Here is a 15,619-nt window from a genome sequence, read left to right as displayed (position 1 = left end):
AGAAGTCTTAACAAGAATTGATTGGTCGAAGAGTTGACGTTCGTACCTGCGATAGAGCACTGGCGTTGACCCTTCTCCTGAACAACTATCCTCTCCTCTGCACCTCGTGAAAACTCATTCCTGCCACACGTCGTTCTCAGCACATCGTCTTAGGGACCGGAGCCTGGCGCCTATCCCTGGCGTGCGTGAATCGAGTCCGAGGGGATGATGGTACGGTGCTAATGAACGCATTGTCAAACCTAAAACTTGAAAAGAGATGGAGCGAGAACGTACCATACAAATCTGAGAAGCAATGTTCCTGACTCGTCCTCCAGTGGTAACCTATGATTGAAACGTTGACGGGCAGTGTATATGCTGCTTGAGTTTGCGTCACAAAGGCAGACATTATGGGTGGTGACCGGTCTGCATCAGAAAGAGACTTGAGCGGCACTGGATGACGGGGGAGACAAGTTGTCAGAGAGAAGAGGGCTGGATGAATCTGAGAAACACGTACTTAGTTACTCATTAGCTCCACCTCTCATGTATCCGAGACCAACTTCATTTGCAATGGACACACACGCGGTTAAACGATCCGAGAGAGATAGCAAAACTGGCTGAGCACGGTTTTCTTCCTTGGCCAAAGGTGCCGGTGGGCAGCACCTACATAAAGCATGTTCGTCGTCAGATGGTGGTGAAAAAAAAAAGGTCTGAAAGTGGGCACACGATGACACAGATAGGTTTCATGCGATTGGTCCTACCCTCCGAGTCCTAGTACTCACTGGCGTTTCTCACAGCCAGATGAGTAACGGAAAACGACAAGGTGCCTCAGGTGCAGTGAATATGGGAGCGAAAGTAAGAGTGATTCAGATAATTGTGAACAAGAAAACGTCATCAATCCAAATTGAGCTGAACGTTTGAATGCTGAGCGCTGAAGCGCTGAACCTTTATCTTCTCGCCGTCAAATTCCTCTGCAACCCCACTTTGAGAAATACGTATGCCCGCTCAATGTGCTCCATTGTCCGAACCGACTCCCCACTGACCCCACGCCAATCATAAAACAGGCACTTTTTTAAATACTTACTCCCCCTCTCTCCCACAGCGTCTCCACTACCCTCCTCTTCACCACATTACCATCTCGCGCCTATCTACATTATGCGAACATAAGAGGGGCCAGCGAGAATATAATGTAAATAGGCTCTTTGGGCAGTCCGAAGATTTTGCTTCATAGCGGTGTTGGACCAAAGGACTAAAAGACGTACTGGACGCGGTGGGGCGTACCATTGAAGCTCGAGCTTCCCGGCGTCGGTCAACATCTCCAAGATGATATGGTAAGTCATGTCGTTATCACCTCTCTGGGTCTCACCAATCGCACGATAGACCACAGGTGTGGACCCCCTTAAAAACAGCTGGCGACATTTATTATTCAGGATTCGACTTCTCCGTGCGTACGCTGCTTCATATTTGCTATGAATATCCTCATAACAATCATACAGAAAGCTCTGGAGTTTCAATCGTTCATCAACGACGCAGTCGCCTTTGTCAACAATTCCGCTCTTTTCGGGTTCACCAACAATTCCGCAACATTCCAAGCTGCTGTGGACGACTCCACAAGCAGTCTTGTGCCGACCCAGTACCTGGAGGTCGTGCAAGAGTACGAGGCGGTGTATAACCTCACAGCACAAATTATGGACCAAACGGCGCAATTGGAATTGTTGCTCAGCGTTATCTCTCCGGGAACGGTGAGCATACAGGCTGTAATTCAACACCCATTCTGGTATGCTGTTCACCCCCCCCTCTGTACTAAGAAATTAACCGAGATACATATGGATTTCAGCCGTGGATCGACCCAGTATCGTCGTTGACCCACAGTACTATTCCCACTTCGCAGGCAAGCCTCTCACCATACATCCCCACTTCCCGTTAATTAATTATATCATATAGATGTGGTTATGATGCGCGAAGGCGTAAAGTTCGCGCGCAACGTCGGCGTTGCCTTCGGAACGACCCTAGGCACAGAAATCACTCCCGGCCCAGACGTCCAGAGTAATGAGCAAATAGAAGCATGGTTGCGGGGATCGGGCGCTTCCACTCAGTACCATATAGCTAGAAGCTGCTCGATGCTCCCCAAGGAGTTGGGCGGTGTCGTTACGTGGAACGGGTGAGTTGTTGTTCGGATCGAGTTAATTGAAGGTGGAAGTGAGACTAACTTGTGTTCTAGCCAATGTACGAATCGCCGACTCGTCGATCTACCCATTTGAGTTCGCCGCTCATGTACGTTGGTTGACTCTCCTATTTGCATTCCCTCCTGCTCATTGTCATCACACAGCTCGGGTCTGCGACATACGGAGTAGCCGAACAGGCTGCAGTGAATATTCAGTCCAACACATTCACCGTTGTCAGCGTTCCTCTTCCCCTTCTCTTCATTGACTGGCCAATTCGTTCGCATTCCATGCTTCGCCGCCATGCCTTTCATAGTTCTACTATGCTTGCCTAGCCAATCATTCATATAGTACTGCCCCAACGGGCAACTATCGTCACGTAGAAAGCAGAGTAGACTACATGCATATGGACTTCGGCTAGAACATTATATATACTTATCTATTCTTCGTAAAGCTCTGGGCGCCCTATGGGGACTCTTGCAGTACGATATGGTATGAATAAATAAGGGCAGTACTGCGTATGTATAGCATAGCTATCGACGTGCATGTAATCCTCGTCTTCCAACCTCAGTACCTGTGCATCCTTGCCTATTGGCAAGTTCCTGTACCCGCTTCTTGCACCAGGCGCAAGACCCTCCACATGTGATACGACCCATTCCCAGGCGATACCCGCAACGCCAACAATGGACCAAGGAACAGAAGCGAGAGTAGCGACCACGCCTATGTCGCCACCGTACGCGGGTCTTCCTCCGTCTCCAGGGAGGTGGATGGTACAAAAAGTATCGCGTAAGTAAGCAATGACGGAGATGCAGGATAAACGTACCTTCTGGCGAGGCCACTCCGATGATAATAGTAAAAAGCATTAAGAGCCGTGAAACCAAATGGGAGGAGAAGCACGAATAGCCAGAACCGAGCGCTATGAAACTTGAAGCCAGGGCAGCGATGCTTGCGACCACGATCGGGTCTCTCACCATCCGTGCAGCTGGAGTAGGGGATCAAACGGAAGGCTGTCCGTTCGTACCAGAACTCTTCGCCGTTTCTGCAAACCGCATCGCTGTCGGGTAGAGGAGTTGTACCGGGGACAAGTTCAGACTCGTCATTGGCGTTCTTAACGTGGTTGAACTCGCTAAAGCGGGACTAAGTATCATGTTGAAGGAGATCAAAGAAGATTTACCTACCATTTGAAATCAACTTTCGAGCAAGCCCAGTTGAAAACAACGCGGCTAGCTGCCTTTTCTTGTTCCCCCACAATGCAGTCCGTGTTACGAATGCGGCGGTGGTAGCCTAGTGTCTAAACTGGACGTTGAGTTCGTAAATCCCCTCAGCAAGAAAATCGTCGTACCTGGCGGCCGAAGAGACATTGCTGCGGGCGGTTCTCACTGGGGCTCCACATCTCAAAGTATCCTTTTCAGGATTGTCAGTGCTAAGGTCACCTAAGGAACAGAAGTTAGCGTAGGAAATGAAGGAATAAAATCCGCGAACGTTTTCTTGAAGTCAGCTGCGTGAAGTCAATATGAACCAGTGGATTCTTCATCGTTAGCTAGTACAAGAATCGATCTGGAGTCGCCAAACTCCCATGAATGGGCGTCCTTGTGGACTTCTTGCCATGTGAAGCCAGCGTCGCGGCTGAGGAAGGTGTCGCTCTCGCTGTAAGGAGCCAACGTTTCACCAACGTTTCCGACAGCCATAAGCACCCCAACAATGGAAGGACTGCTATAGGTGGCTCGTGGATCCATCTGTTCGGTGTAGCCATGAATGTGAAGGGCACACTTAGGAAAGATCAGACTCATGTCCGGTGGGAGATAAACAGCACTTACTGTACCCTCACATGAGTATTTGTTCCCCTGTGAGTCAACCAGTGGCGGTGTCAAGGGCCTCCACGTACTTCCTGTTTCAAAACAGCGAACGAAATTATGGTGAAGGAGCTGCATACCGTCGTTGTGCGTGACTCGGCTCTGCACCTGTTTATGGCCTGAAAGCGTTGCGTCTGCGGGGTTGGACACGACGTTGGCGAGAGCGATGCCATCCAGGCCAATCATCTTCTCGAGATCGACGTAACCCTGTTCGTCCTGATTGTCATTCTCAAGCGCAAGACCGAAGTACGTGCCGTTTGAGTTGGACTTCAGAATGTCGCCCCAGAAGGGAGCCGGAGCCTCCGACATTGTCATGTGAAGGAAAAGCGATCTCGTGCTTGACTCTAAGACAGTGTATGCCTGAAAGACTGGGCCATCCAGAGCGATCATACAGACAGGGAAGAAAGAATACTCACATGGGTTTCCGGGTGCACGCTGGGTGGGAATTTGCCAGTTGCAAAATGTATTCCGTCGAGCGTCTCTCGGGTATCATCTACGAAAGAGCGTAAAACCCTCGGTGCAACAAAACCATACGAAGACCTACCTCAGCAACGACTGAAAACTTCGCAAAGCCAACAACATGATCGAAAACCTTCCTTTTATTCGCGTAATAGTTTGACCCTGTCACCAGTTCCATCGGGTTTTCATTCTGAAATAGACGCTGGTTGCCCTTCTTGTCCCGATAGGACTCGCAAATGATCTCGTTCGGATGGGTATTGAGCTCTGCGTCTTTCGCCCATGCGCGATTCCACACGTAGCTATCAATGAGGGACCACTTGCGCCCGTTATCCCTGGAGTACTGGGCTTCTGCATGTCAGCTTTGCGCTTGGGCCGAGCAGCCTCTGTTGCCCGTCCAGATGAGGTTGTCAGTGTTCGGGTGGAAGTGTATGACTTGCGCTCCGAAGGTGTTTGGTGGAGTTGGGGCTTTGGGTTCATCCGTTGTTGGTTGTGTAGAAGGTGTCGGCGTCGGTGATGAGGTAGGCGCAATCGTCCGAGTATTTGTGGTGGTAGAATGCAAGGAAGCGGTGTTCAGGTGGATTTGCATCCAGCTGTAACCTTCGTTGCTGGATTGCCACATGGTGTGGTCGATGGGACGAACCAGAATGGTTTTGACCTGGGCAGACGTCAGAACGAGAGAGATACGGCGTCAATAGGACAGCTTACTTTGGGGTTCTTGAAGTACGCATGTTGCACGATCTGATGTTTGAAGTCATGCTGCGAAAGGTTAAGTTCAACGTGAAATGAATTACAACGGTCAAAGCTTACAATTTGGTGGGTGATTTCCCCGGGAGCAGGTTGTGCTGTTGGTGGTAGTCAGAAATGTCTCAAGCCAACAATGACGAAAAAGGAAACCTTGCGAACACTTCGTATCAACTTTCTCATCCTTCTTGACGCCATCAACGCAGGTATTCCCAGGAATCTTCCTCCATCCCGAGGAGCCCTTGTACGTCTGGTCGGGGATCCCAGTACATACGCCAGCAGGAATCGGCTCCGGCCCAACGGGGACGCAATCCTTTCCATTTCGGACGAAATTGTAGTCGCTAGCGAAGGAGAGGTTAGATTTAGTAGTAAGTGAGAGATAAGAACGTACCATTCGTAATCTTCCTCCGTACACTGACAATTATCCTCATGTTCCATGGGGTCCATATACTTCTCTCCAACATAGCAATCCGCGTCCGGTTTTCGGCGTTTGTACCATTGCTACGGAAATGCTGTTTAGATAAAGCCACACACAATAAAACAGGTGAAACGAACCTTGTGGCCCATCAAGCACTCTGCATGCATACCATTTCTCGAAATCTCCCTCCACACACTTGCGTTTCCTCGTCGGTCTCCTTTGTCTGGTCTTTCCGCCCTACTTGCCCCAGCAGCAGGAACCTTTGTGAGGTCGAGTCGGGGAGGGTCATGAGCGCCCTCGCTCGGAATGAGGTTGAGTGTTCGGCGAGACTGGTCCTGCAACAGGAGTCAAAGTAAGACTGGCTTCGCGATTGTCCTCTTCTAGACGAGTCAGAGTCCGATATCAACCTCCCAGACACAAAGATTCGGCAAATCGCATCTCACCTTGACCCACAGCGGACTCCTGCAGATCTGGAGAACTTGACGAAGGTCTTGCCGACTGGGAAGGGGCCGCGGTATGACCTGGAGGATGAGCTGAATCGGCTAGGTCTGCGAGGTAGGAGTCCAGGACAGTACATACTGTTATCTAAGGTAGCATTGCCGCCTGGACACAAGTCAAGTCACCGTTGATAACACTAAGATAGAGCCAATAGTATACTTACTTGAAGCCCTCTGCTCTGCATTTCCTGCATCGGTTCCATGGTGAGCGCTTGATGCGGAGGAGACAGAAACCCGAGTGGAATTCGACTGGTGAGCCGACTCGTTGGGAGACTTCAGATCTGGAATGAATTTTCGTATGCCTCTGGATTTCTTCTTCGATTTCTTTGCAGTGGGCGACATTTGGTCGGCCATGATTATGAGTGCGAGAGATGAGGACAAGGGAAGACACGGCAGGGCAGTGTCAGGGCGTCTGTCATTCAATTCGTGCAACTTGCTGGTGAAGCAAGGGGTGCCTGGATTACTGAATATGTAAACCAGGGTGTTTTGATGCGCACTGCGAGTTGAGATTGGAAACAGTCTGGAAGTTCTCTAGTTCACAAGATTACTGAAGGCGTGGCAATGGGTCGTTTTAACTGGGTCGTAGTTGTGGTGGTGGTGGTGGTCCACTCATCTCCCTAGTTCCCGTGTGCATTTCGAATACACACAGTACACAAAAATTGACAAAATCATATTCTACATCCTAAAAACCAGGGAACGTCCGTACGCTACTCAGTCCTTCAGTAAGTAACAGAGAGTTCACGTCGCAAAAATCCCAATGATCTTAAACATCGGCACACTCTGTCCTTCTTTACCCAACAACTGACATTCCACGAAATGAGAGCCTCGTCCAACATGATGGTCGATTGTTTTCAACCTACACCAACCAACCATCATAGGACGTATGTAGGTAAAGCATCCCCAATATCCGCCGCATTCTCGATAACCTTCACACCAGCATAATTATCATCAACCTTGCATCAACCCAACACTCAACCGAACTCCCCTCCCCAACGACCCCAACCAGCTCCCTCAAATAATACACCCCAATATCCCCCCCTCCAACCTGTATCGGTATCCTAAGCTTACTCGTTGGAAGCACAGAATGCCAATAATGTGCAGCCGTAATCAGGGCATCCCCATCACTCCCGCTCGCATGGTCTGCGAACCACCCCGAGCCGTAGAACAAGGACGGTGGTAAGGGGTTAATGAGGTCGTTTGCAGAGACGCAGAACGGTGCGATCTCTTTGAATGGCCGGTTCCCGTTTGGTCGGGTGTTGATTCGGCCAGAGGGGACGGTGAGGAGTTGGGGGAAGAGGAGGAGGAGTGAGACGAATCCCCCCGGTCTTTCATAGCTGCTGCTGCCGCAGCAGCTGCCCTCTTCTTTTCCACAGCTGCATCAATGGCTAGATCACCCTTTTCTGGCTGAGGGACTCCGGAGCGTTGACCTATGCCGCCGAATAGTCCATGAGCATCGCCTACACCTCCCTCAGATCCTGCGGTATGCACTGGGACAGCTTCATGTGACGATACAGTAGCCACACTCCACGCTGCACATATCTGACTCTGGGAGTACGCCACAAGTATCTCCGAGATGAGTTCATGGAAGGGCTAGTAAGGACGGGATCAACAAAGTACTTTTGGATAGACTTTGGATCGCATATGTGATCGGGGAAGAGGGCAGATTTGACGGAAATGTGTGGGACATCGTTGAATTGCGCGACGATGTTCTGCCAGTGCTCTGGCCCTGCAAAACTGTGGGTTTGGTGGGTTTGTGGTGAGAAATGGTGGAGGAGGAGGACGGCGGGTTTGTCGGGTCTGATGAGGATGGCATTTCAAAGTGGGTCCATCACGTCTTGGTTCCTGTGGGATAGGTTAGTTTCAATGCTAAAAAGAGAAGGGGAGAAAGAGGAAGAGGAAGAGGAATGAATGTAAAAGGGAACTTTAAACTGGAAGTGTTGAAGGATGAAGAAGGTGAAGATGAAGCGGAAAGACAAAGAAGGGATTAGGACCACCACCAACATGCAGTAAAAGACCAAAAGAGTCAAACTTTGGACTGCCCCCAAGATATAGCGGAGATGATAGGACACAAAAGACGAACGCAAATCGTTTAGTTGAACCAATAGAAAAGAAGCAAAAAAGCAGTCACATTTCGATGACAGAAGGAAGACCCCTATTTTTTTAAAAAAGATAGAAGTGGCAAGGGGGGAGGAAGGTAAGGCCTGACAAGGATCCTGGTGGCGACAAACAAGACAAACTCAAAGAAAGGACGCTTCTGCCTGAGCTTTCAAACAAAGATTAAAAGGAAAGAAAGAAACATGCACGGGCTACCTGCCGAACGCCGCCGCTAGGTGGGTGAGGGGACAGATGTTATCTCAAACCAAAGTCACCGAAATTGGAGAAAGACGTATGGAAACAAGAAGGAAAAGGAGAAAAACATAGAGGGGCGGTCGCTAGGACGACCATGTGAGAGCCCCAACATCCAGAGGAGTCAAAGTCAAGAGTGCTCCCAATAAGATGTGCGGCATGATAAGAACGCAGAAGACAAACCAATACAATAAAAAAGCAAAAAAACGGTCACATATGGATGACACAAGAGAGACCCCAACTTTCAGGAAAAGTATAGAAGTCGCTGAAAGTGATGCCTGAAAAGATATCGAAGATGAAGGCAAAGTCCAAACGCAAAGGACAAAGAAAGGAAGAAACATGCACAGGCTGCCTTCCAAATGCCGCTGGGTGAGGGAACACCTGGAGGTTATAAAGAGGACAACCAAAGGAAAGGAAAAGCCACATGGAAACGCGACGAGAAGAGAAGAAGGGAGGTGAATCGCACCTCTGCGCCGCGGGTTCCCATAAAAAGCAAAAGGTAGGTCACAATGGCTCGTCGCGCTCAAAGAAGGACAAAAAAGAAACGAAAAGGGAGGAGGCTCTCTCCAGAGGTTTCGGCCATAATTTAAGTAGAAGAGAAAGAAGGGAACATGGACAGGCTGCCTGCCAAACACCGCTGGGTGGGCGAGGGGACGATCAAACCAGTGTCACCGAAATTGAAGAAAGACGCAAAGAAACGCAAAGAAGAGAAGCAAAAGAAGGGAAGGGTCACACGTCCGCGCCATGCCTTCCAAAGAGGAGCATAAGAAGATGGGAGTGGCCATAGCTGAAGGAAAACCTGACGGAAGAGAGAGCCACAACGAGACCCACGGTAGAAGATGAATGAGCAAGTGAGCAAGATGGGATAGCCTCGTGGGCGGCTACCATTGCTTGGTATGGGAAAAGTCCGTCTTATGGGCGGGTGACGATAAGGACCTAAGGTGGCATGGAATGTATGATAAGGTGGGTGGGCACAACGAACAGAAGCAAAAAGAAAAGAAAAAGATGGTATAAGGAAAACGGCCGAGAAATGAAAGAAAGAGCAAAGAAACGAAAAGAAAACGTACGGTCCATCCTCCGTATCCAACTGAATAACCAAATCCGTCTGATTCGGGAGATGGTGCGAGTTACAATAGCCAAAGTATACCGAATTCGTGGGTCGCAGGACGCCATTTGTCAGTTCCATAGCTGGGTGTGGAAAAACTGTGTTCCACCATTGGAAGGAGCGGGAGGGGTAGCATGTAGGGGAGATAGGCTTGTCCCCTGCTCCGTGGCATGCTGACACTGCGTGGGCAGTCGTATGTGAGTTTCTGGGTGGAAAGAGGAAGAAGAAGGGATACACACCCGAACCGCCCAAAACAGAGATAGTAACACTCTGCCCCGCCAGCGCCTTATTCAACACCCTCTGAATCCTCGCGCCACTCCCCAAATGCATCCTACTCTTCGAAAGCATAACAGCACCATACTTTGCGCCGATCCTATCGCCAGGACTATAACTCGGACAAAAATCAAAAGGGTTCGGTATAACAGGTTCGCTTGAGTTGAGGTAATCCTCGGCTTTTAGATCCGCATTGGAGTAGTTTGGTATTGATGAGGAGGAGTAAAAGAGGAAGTGGCTTGGCGTCAGAAGGAGGAAGATAAAGAAGACAAGAGCCTGATGCGGAACATATGGGCTCTTGTCACAGTGGTAACTCGCCTGCTTTGCATATCAATGTCCTTGCATGAGGTCGTGGGTTCAATCCACACAATGTCTATCTTGATTTTTCTGAATTCATTTGTCCGTGCCGGTCCAAATGGACCTTTTTATTTTCACCTAACCTCATATCATATTCAAAGCTGCCATCTTACATCCGCCCTCATTCCAAAGGGTGTGATGACATGCACAAGCATCTTTTGCCGGCATCGTCTTGGGCGTGTAGTGGACACATTTGATTCCAGTGGATTGCCTCTTTGAAATCCCTGTACATCCTGAACAGTAGTACTAGTAGTACATATAGAAATGCAGACGTACGCGTCATGAATCCAACACTTGTGTTCATACCCGATAAGTACTCAAGAGTAATAATTGGAATAGATTAGTAAATGATAACCATTACTTTTCCTCCGTTGTACGTTTGCTACTCCAGACACCAACGCTCGGTGACACCTTCGCCAACCCCGAATCGTCAGTATGTACATCCATCTCTATCTCTTTGCGTACGAAAAGTTGGATGTTATTGGTTATATGCTATGAGGTCAAGTCTTCAAATGTCATCCTCCAAGTAGAAAGGGGAAGCCTACGGTAGACTCTTCAGGAAGACTAATCATTCCACGCAGTTCTTCTCGACAAAGAAGTGTGTGCATGAGTGTCTAAACGGAGTCGTTTCAGTGTCAATGGCGCTTTTGGAATCAACACACTTACATTGCTGTACAAGCGGCTGATTGGTACACCGAACAAGCTGTAGAACTCGGTGTGCCTATCAGCCAGGTATAAAACCAACGTCAGAACAGACACGACACTGGTCAAGAGTCCTGATACGATGTAAAGGTCAGGTTAGTGCCTTTGGCGCAGGGGATTGAAAGACACCTGTCTGTACCGTTGTCTGCATAAGACGGTTTATTATACTATCAGACCTCTGAAATCCCGTTCGTGACTGTGAAAGTAAATGCAATAAGATGCCTGCGAAATAGGAGTTACTAAGACGTCAAGCGGTTCAAACGCAAATGCGAACCAGTAATCAGGACGTTCACGCCGACTTCCAGACAAAGCCACACAGATATCAGAGAGCTCATACCCACTGTTTCCATCATGCTAGTCATTAGGAAATCAGCTCCGAAGACAAGACTCAGTCGTTGTGAAACGATGGCTGGCATACGTTTTGACATTGCAGACCTTGACACCGAAGATAATGCCAAAAATGAAAGCGGCAGCAGCCAGAACCAACACGGTAGCGTATAACGCAATGCCCTTTTTAAGCCTGAGAATCCTGGAGAAAAACGAATGAGCATTGGGAACTTCAGATGATGAAGCGGCGACTCACCGATATGCCAAAAACACCTGCGTTATGCAAGCCGTGACTGTAGCTACAAATACCCATGCTGGATAAGGCCAAACAGGTCCTAATGTACAGAAAGGATCAAACTCGAGCGCGAACAGGTTCGGTAGAAACGTACTGGTCAAAGCGAAGGGATTGTTATAGCCATCTACACTGGTGAGTGGTGTTTGGCATTCAATATGGCGAGGGGTTAACGATGGATACGCACGCATAGACCCAAGCGAGGTAGATCAATCTAAACAAGGTTATCACTTGACGTTTGCCGTAGATACTCCGCTCAACTCACGAACTGCTGTGGAAAGTGTCGAGGCAGAGTAACGCAAAAACGGTGAGTCTGCCAGCCATATTTATGGTATCAGTCTTGAAGGCGACCGCATCGTTAAACCGGACACCGACCGAATCCATAACGCGTCGTTGAATGCTATTTGTCGAGCGGTCAGAACCTGATCAAGGGGAAACGGCAGCTGGTGACTCACCAATATTGTAATACGATGCATATTGGAATGTAAGTACCCCATAGAGATAGGCGTTGACCTGCGGACCCAAGGAAAAGTCAGCACATATCGCGGCTCCTCAGCGGTAGGAAAAATTCCTCACAAAAGATGCCCAGCAGAAGAGGGCCTATACATGGTTAGGAAATCGCAATATGAGAAGGAAGCATGAATCTCACCAAGAGTTACCTGGAAAATACCCATCGGAGAGGTGACTCGGAGGGGAATGAGTAACTGAAGCGAGAAGAGGTTGTGGGCGGTGGCCAACTTCAGAATTGTCCACGAGGGTCGACCTCAGCGCCATCCCTTACTTAGAAGATGAAGCAACCGAACACGAAATTTAAAGGGATTATGTTAGATAAGGGCGCCAAGGGTGCGGAAATGAGTTGGGACTCCGACGGTTGTCAGGCCAACGTTGCACCTCGATATGTAATATAATGTATGTCAAGGTTCAACGTTGTTCAACGTTCATATTGCTACCGCCAACGACGACGACATCCAGGATTTCACCTGTTATTTCATTCTAGACGACATGATTTCGCATCTTCGAGATTTTGTTTCATCCTCAGTTCCGTAATTGGCATTCGGAGTCGGAAGGCATCGGGGCGATCTTCTTATGTAATGGGCCTTGTATATAATTAATGTTCGTTGCCAACAGTTGCTGGGCGACTTTACATTGAGGCAGGGTCGTGTCAAAAGCCATGCTAATGTCTTTTTGGTTGTAATGCGCTATACACCGACATACGTAGGTGGGAGCGAGAGGTGATCATTTCTTGCTCTCTCCTGGCTTCCACTAGCACCAACGCCACCCACCCCAGAAAACCACAGGAAGGCCTTAGCGGTGAGTCAACCTGCGCACTCTCATGTTGGCGATATCCTTGTGGGGAGGTCGATTCCACATCTTAATCTTCTTCTCTACATGTTTATGGAGAAACAGTACGCTAACGATTTCTTCTTTGATCTCGTCAGCTGCTGTGCTCCGCCGTCGCGACTTTGTCGTGTACCAGGATATCTACCCCACTTCAAGTATACCTTCCTAGTGAAGCCTATCACAGGCGCCCGTACACTTTCGCTCTCTTAAAATTTTAACTAATATAATCGCGGTATGAGTTACTTCGACACTTCATCGCCTGCTGACATCTTATACGTTATGCTGAAGCTCCCCCCTAAGCCTCAATATGGAAGCTACCGACGATGATCCGTTGGCCATCTTTATGCGGCCACCACCAAACGAAACACCAACCGAGAGAGGCGCTCGTGAAGAAAGAGAGGCTCACGCGCGTCAAATAAGCGATCAGATTGACAAACAACTCAAGAAAGATAAAGCAGCTCTAAAACGACAGAATGGGTTTGTCCGACTGTTGCTTTTGGGTCAGTCAGAGAGCGGTGAGTTAATTTGCCTCAGCCTTCTGTAGATTTTGCTCATTACACATCGTGTGTTTCGACCCCCCATAGGTAAATCAACGACTATCAAAAGTGCGTTGTGTGCCCGCCGTTCTTGTAATATCCCTCATCACCTCCAATACAGACTTTCGAATGAAATACTCCCATGCTCAGTGGAAAGCTGAACGTTTCTCCTGGCGCGCCGTCATTCAGCTTAACCTCGTCCGCTCCGTCCTCACCATCCTCGACACAATCCAAACAGAAATGAACGGGACCACCTCCACCCCAACACCCTCCATTGTTCAAGCAACTTCCTCTCACGAAGAGGAGCAGGAGGAAGATGACCCAATTCCCTGCGCGACTACAAGTGGCGTCGGCATTCTCGCGAACATAACCCGCCGTTCATCGCTATCCAAGGACTCCAACTCAAGTTTACGAACGACTCTATCAAGTCAACACCAAATTCTCGAACTCCGCTTAGAACCTTTGCGCAGAGTTGAAGCAGATTTGAAGAAACATTTAGGTGCAGGATCGGACGAGGAAGAATTTGACTCCAGCGCATCCCTTGGTGTCGACCCCCTAGGACCCTCACCCTCTAGTTTAGGTGATGGTGACCAAGGCGGCGAAAGACGAAGCGGAAACCCGATGTTTACAGCACGTAAAGTAAAACAATGTGAATTCGGCGTCAAGCGGTTACACGAAGCCCTGGAGAACGGTGTACATACGCCATCATCTCGTGGCAGTCATCATGGCCACGGTACGCGCGACTCGGGGTCGTATACCTCCGATGACGCTACGCATATCATCGCGAGTTGTAGAGATGACATGAAGGCGCTATGGCTGGATGAAGCTGTTCGAAAGGTGTTGGTAAAGAGGAAGGTGAGGATTGAAGACGGGGCCGGATTGTGAGTGCTTTCTTGTTACGTGTCACTTCCCCACCCCCTGCCAGCCTTGCCTTCTTACCTCTGTTTAATTTCCCCTTATTTTACCCCTTCCATCCACCTCACCCCCATTCCTCGTGCCCCCTTCTGCTCCTTACCAATTTACACATACCTCAGCTTCTTAGATGATATCGACCGGATCGCGACACACACCTACGAGCCTTCAGATGACGACGTCGTTCGTGCCCGCCTTCGAACACTCGGCGTGCAGGAGTACAACATCCAATTCGAGCAGAGTAAAGGGCCAACGCTGTTTGCAGGTGCATCCCGTTTATTTCCTGTTACGTACTACTAACATGACTACGTCATGCAGGCAGTTTGGGTGATTTCGGAAAGGAATTGATCATCTACGACGTAGGCGGATCACGGACGATGGTACGTCTATTCCATCTGCCCAACAGTTTTTATGTCTGATGCTATGATGTATGACTAGCGACAAGCATGGCTTCCCTTTTTTGACAACGTCGACGCCATCATCTTCCTCGCGCGTAAGCTCCTCGACCCTCATCTCATTCCAAACCAATCTCATTCACTTTGAATAGCTATATCGTGTTTCGACGAATGCCTCCAAGAAGACTCCAAGATTAACCGTCTCAAAGACTCCTTGCTCCTCTGGCGCTCCGTCTGTTCCTCTAAACTCCTGGTCAAAGCAACCCTCATCCTCTTCCTCAACAAATGCGATATTCTCAAGCGTAAATTGAAGTCCGGCGTTATGGTGAAGAAGTTCCTCCCGAACTATGGGGAAAGGCCGAATGAGGCAAGGAGTGTTATCAAATGTTAGTGGTGCTCGCCCTTCGCCTTCTTTGGGGGACTTGGGCTGATCCGTTGTTTAGACCTTGAACAAAAGTTCAAGGATATACTGAAGGAGCAGTCCCTGGTTCCCAGGATGTGTTACTGTTATGCGACATCCGTGACTGTATGTCTCTCTTGTTTCATTTCTTCATCACCATCAGTCACCAACATGAACATGTCGTCCTTGTAGGACACCGAAGCTACTGCGAATACACTCAAGACAGGTTGGTTTCCCATTCTCGGTGTGAATGCATTCTCTGATGGATCTTGGTTGCGACAGTGAGAGATTCCATCGTACAGGAACACCTTAAGACCGCAGACATGATGTGACCAGCAGTGCTGCTTGTCATTGATGGACGGGCCCTCCCAGCCCCATCGTTCCCCTGACCACCGTCGCCACCACAGCGCAATAAAATTCTGCTCATCGTTGCTATCTACTATCTATCACCTATCATATCGCACTATACATATATACTTGCCCTTTCACTCCCCATGTNATCGTCGTTGTCATCATCTGTTACACTG

The 15,619-nt window shown here is 49.1% G+C and overlaps 4 protein-coding genes across 4 annotated transcripts; 1 reads left to right on the top strand and 3 right to left on the bottom strand.

Moving 5' to 3' along the window:
- Nucleotides 1-114: 114 nt before the first annotated feature.
- On the bottom strand, nt 115-385 carry LACBIDRAFT_303330 (uncharacterized protein; the record flags this gene model as incomplete). Its single annotated transcript, XM_001883900.1, has 2 exons — nt 115-218; nt 274-385. 2 exons carry the CDS (start codon nt 383-385, stop codon nt 115-117), a joined length of 216 nt encoding a protein of 71 aa, XP_001883935.1.
- A 919-nt stretch (nt 386-1,304) lies between these two features.
- Nucleotides 1,305-2,237, top strand: LACBIDRAFT_303329 (uncharacterized protein; the record flags this gene model as incomplete). The annotated part of the gene is made up of 5 exons (XM_001884017.1): nt 1,305-1,307; nt 1,364-1,420; nt 1,473-1,815; nt 1,921-2,137; nt 2,198-2,237. The coding sequence occupies 5 exons, from the start codon at nt 1,305-1,307 to the stop codon at nt 2,235-2,237; spliced, it is 660 nt and encodes a 219-aa protein (XP_001884052.1).
- Nucleotides 2,238-2,858: 621 nt separating this feature from the next.
- LACBIDRAFT_329820 (uncharacterized protein) lies at nt 2,859-6,460 on the bottom strand (the record flags this gene model as incomplete). Its single annotated transcript, XM_001883899.1, has 16 exons — nt 2,859-3,264; nt 3,317-3,429; nt 3,481-3,542; nt 3,658-3,907; nt 3,956-4,026; nt 4,072-4,359; nt 4,408-4,426; nt 4,536-4,790; nt 4,884-5,105; nt 5,156-5,206; nt 5,258-5,292; nt 5,354-5,532; nt 5,583-5,692; nt 5,747-5,944; nt 6,063-6,187; nt 6,271-6,460. The coding sequence occupies 16 exons, from the start codon at nt 6,458-6,460 to the stop codon at nt 2,859-2,861; spliced, it is 2,574 nt and encodes an 857-aa protein (XP_001883934.1).
- Nucleotides 6,461-10,544: 4,084 nt separating this feature from the next.
- Nucleotides 10,545-12,182, bottom strand: LACBIDRAFT_303322 (uncharacterized protein; the record flags this gene model as incomplete). The annotated part of the gene is made up of 13 exons (XM_001883898.1): nt 10,545-10,679; nt 10,733-10,801; nt 10,854-10,963; nt 11,019-11,111; nt 11,164-11,243; nt 11,308-11,418; nt 11,473-11,551; nt 11,606-11,640; nt 11,696-11,722; nt 11,774-11,908; nt 11,964-12,021; nt 12,085-12,108; nt 12,158-12,182. 13 exons carry the CDS (start codon nt 12,180-12,182, stop codon nt 10,545-10,547), a joined length of 981 nt encoding a protein of 326 aa, XP_001883933.1.
- Nucleotides 12,183-15,619: the final 3,437 nt, after the last annotated feature.

Source organism: Laccaria bicolor, genomic scaffold (assembly GCF_000143565.1).
Source record: "Laccaria bicolor S238N-H82 LACBIscaffold_23 genomic scaffold, whole genome shotgun sequence".
NCBI classification, from domain to species: Eukaryota; Fungi; Basidiomycota; class Agaricomycetes; order Agaricales; family Hydnangiaceae; genus Laccaria; species Laccaria bicolor.
This window is presented reverse-complemented; position numbering and strand designations above follow the sequence as displayed.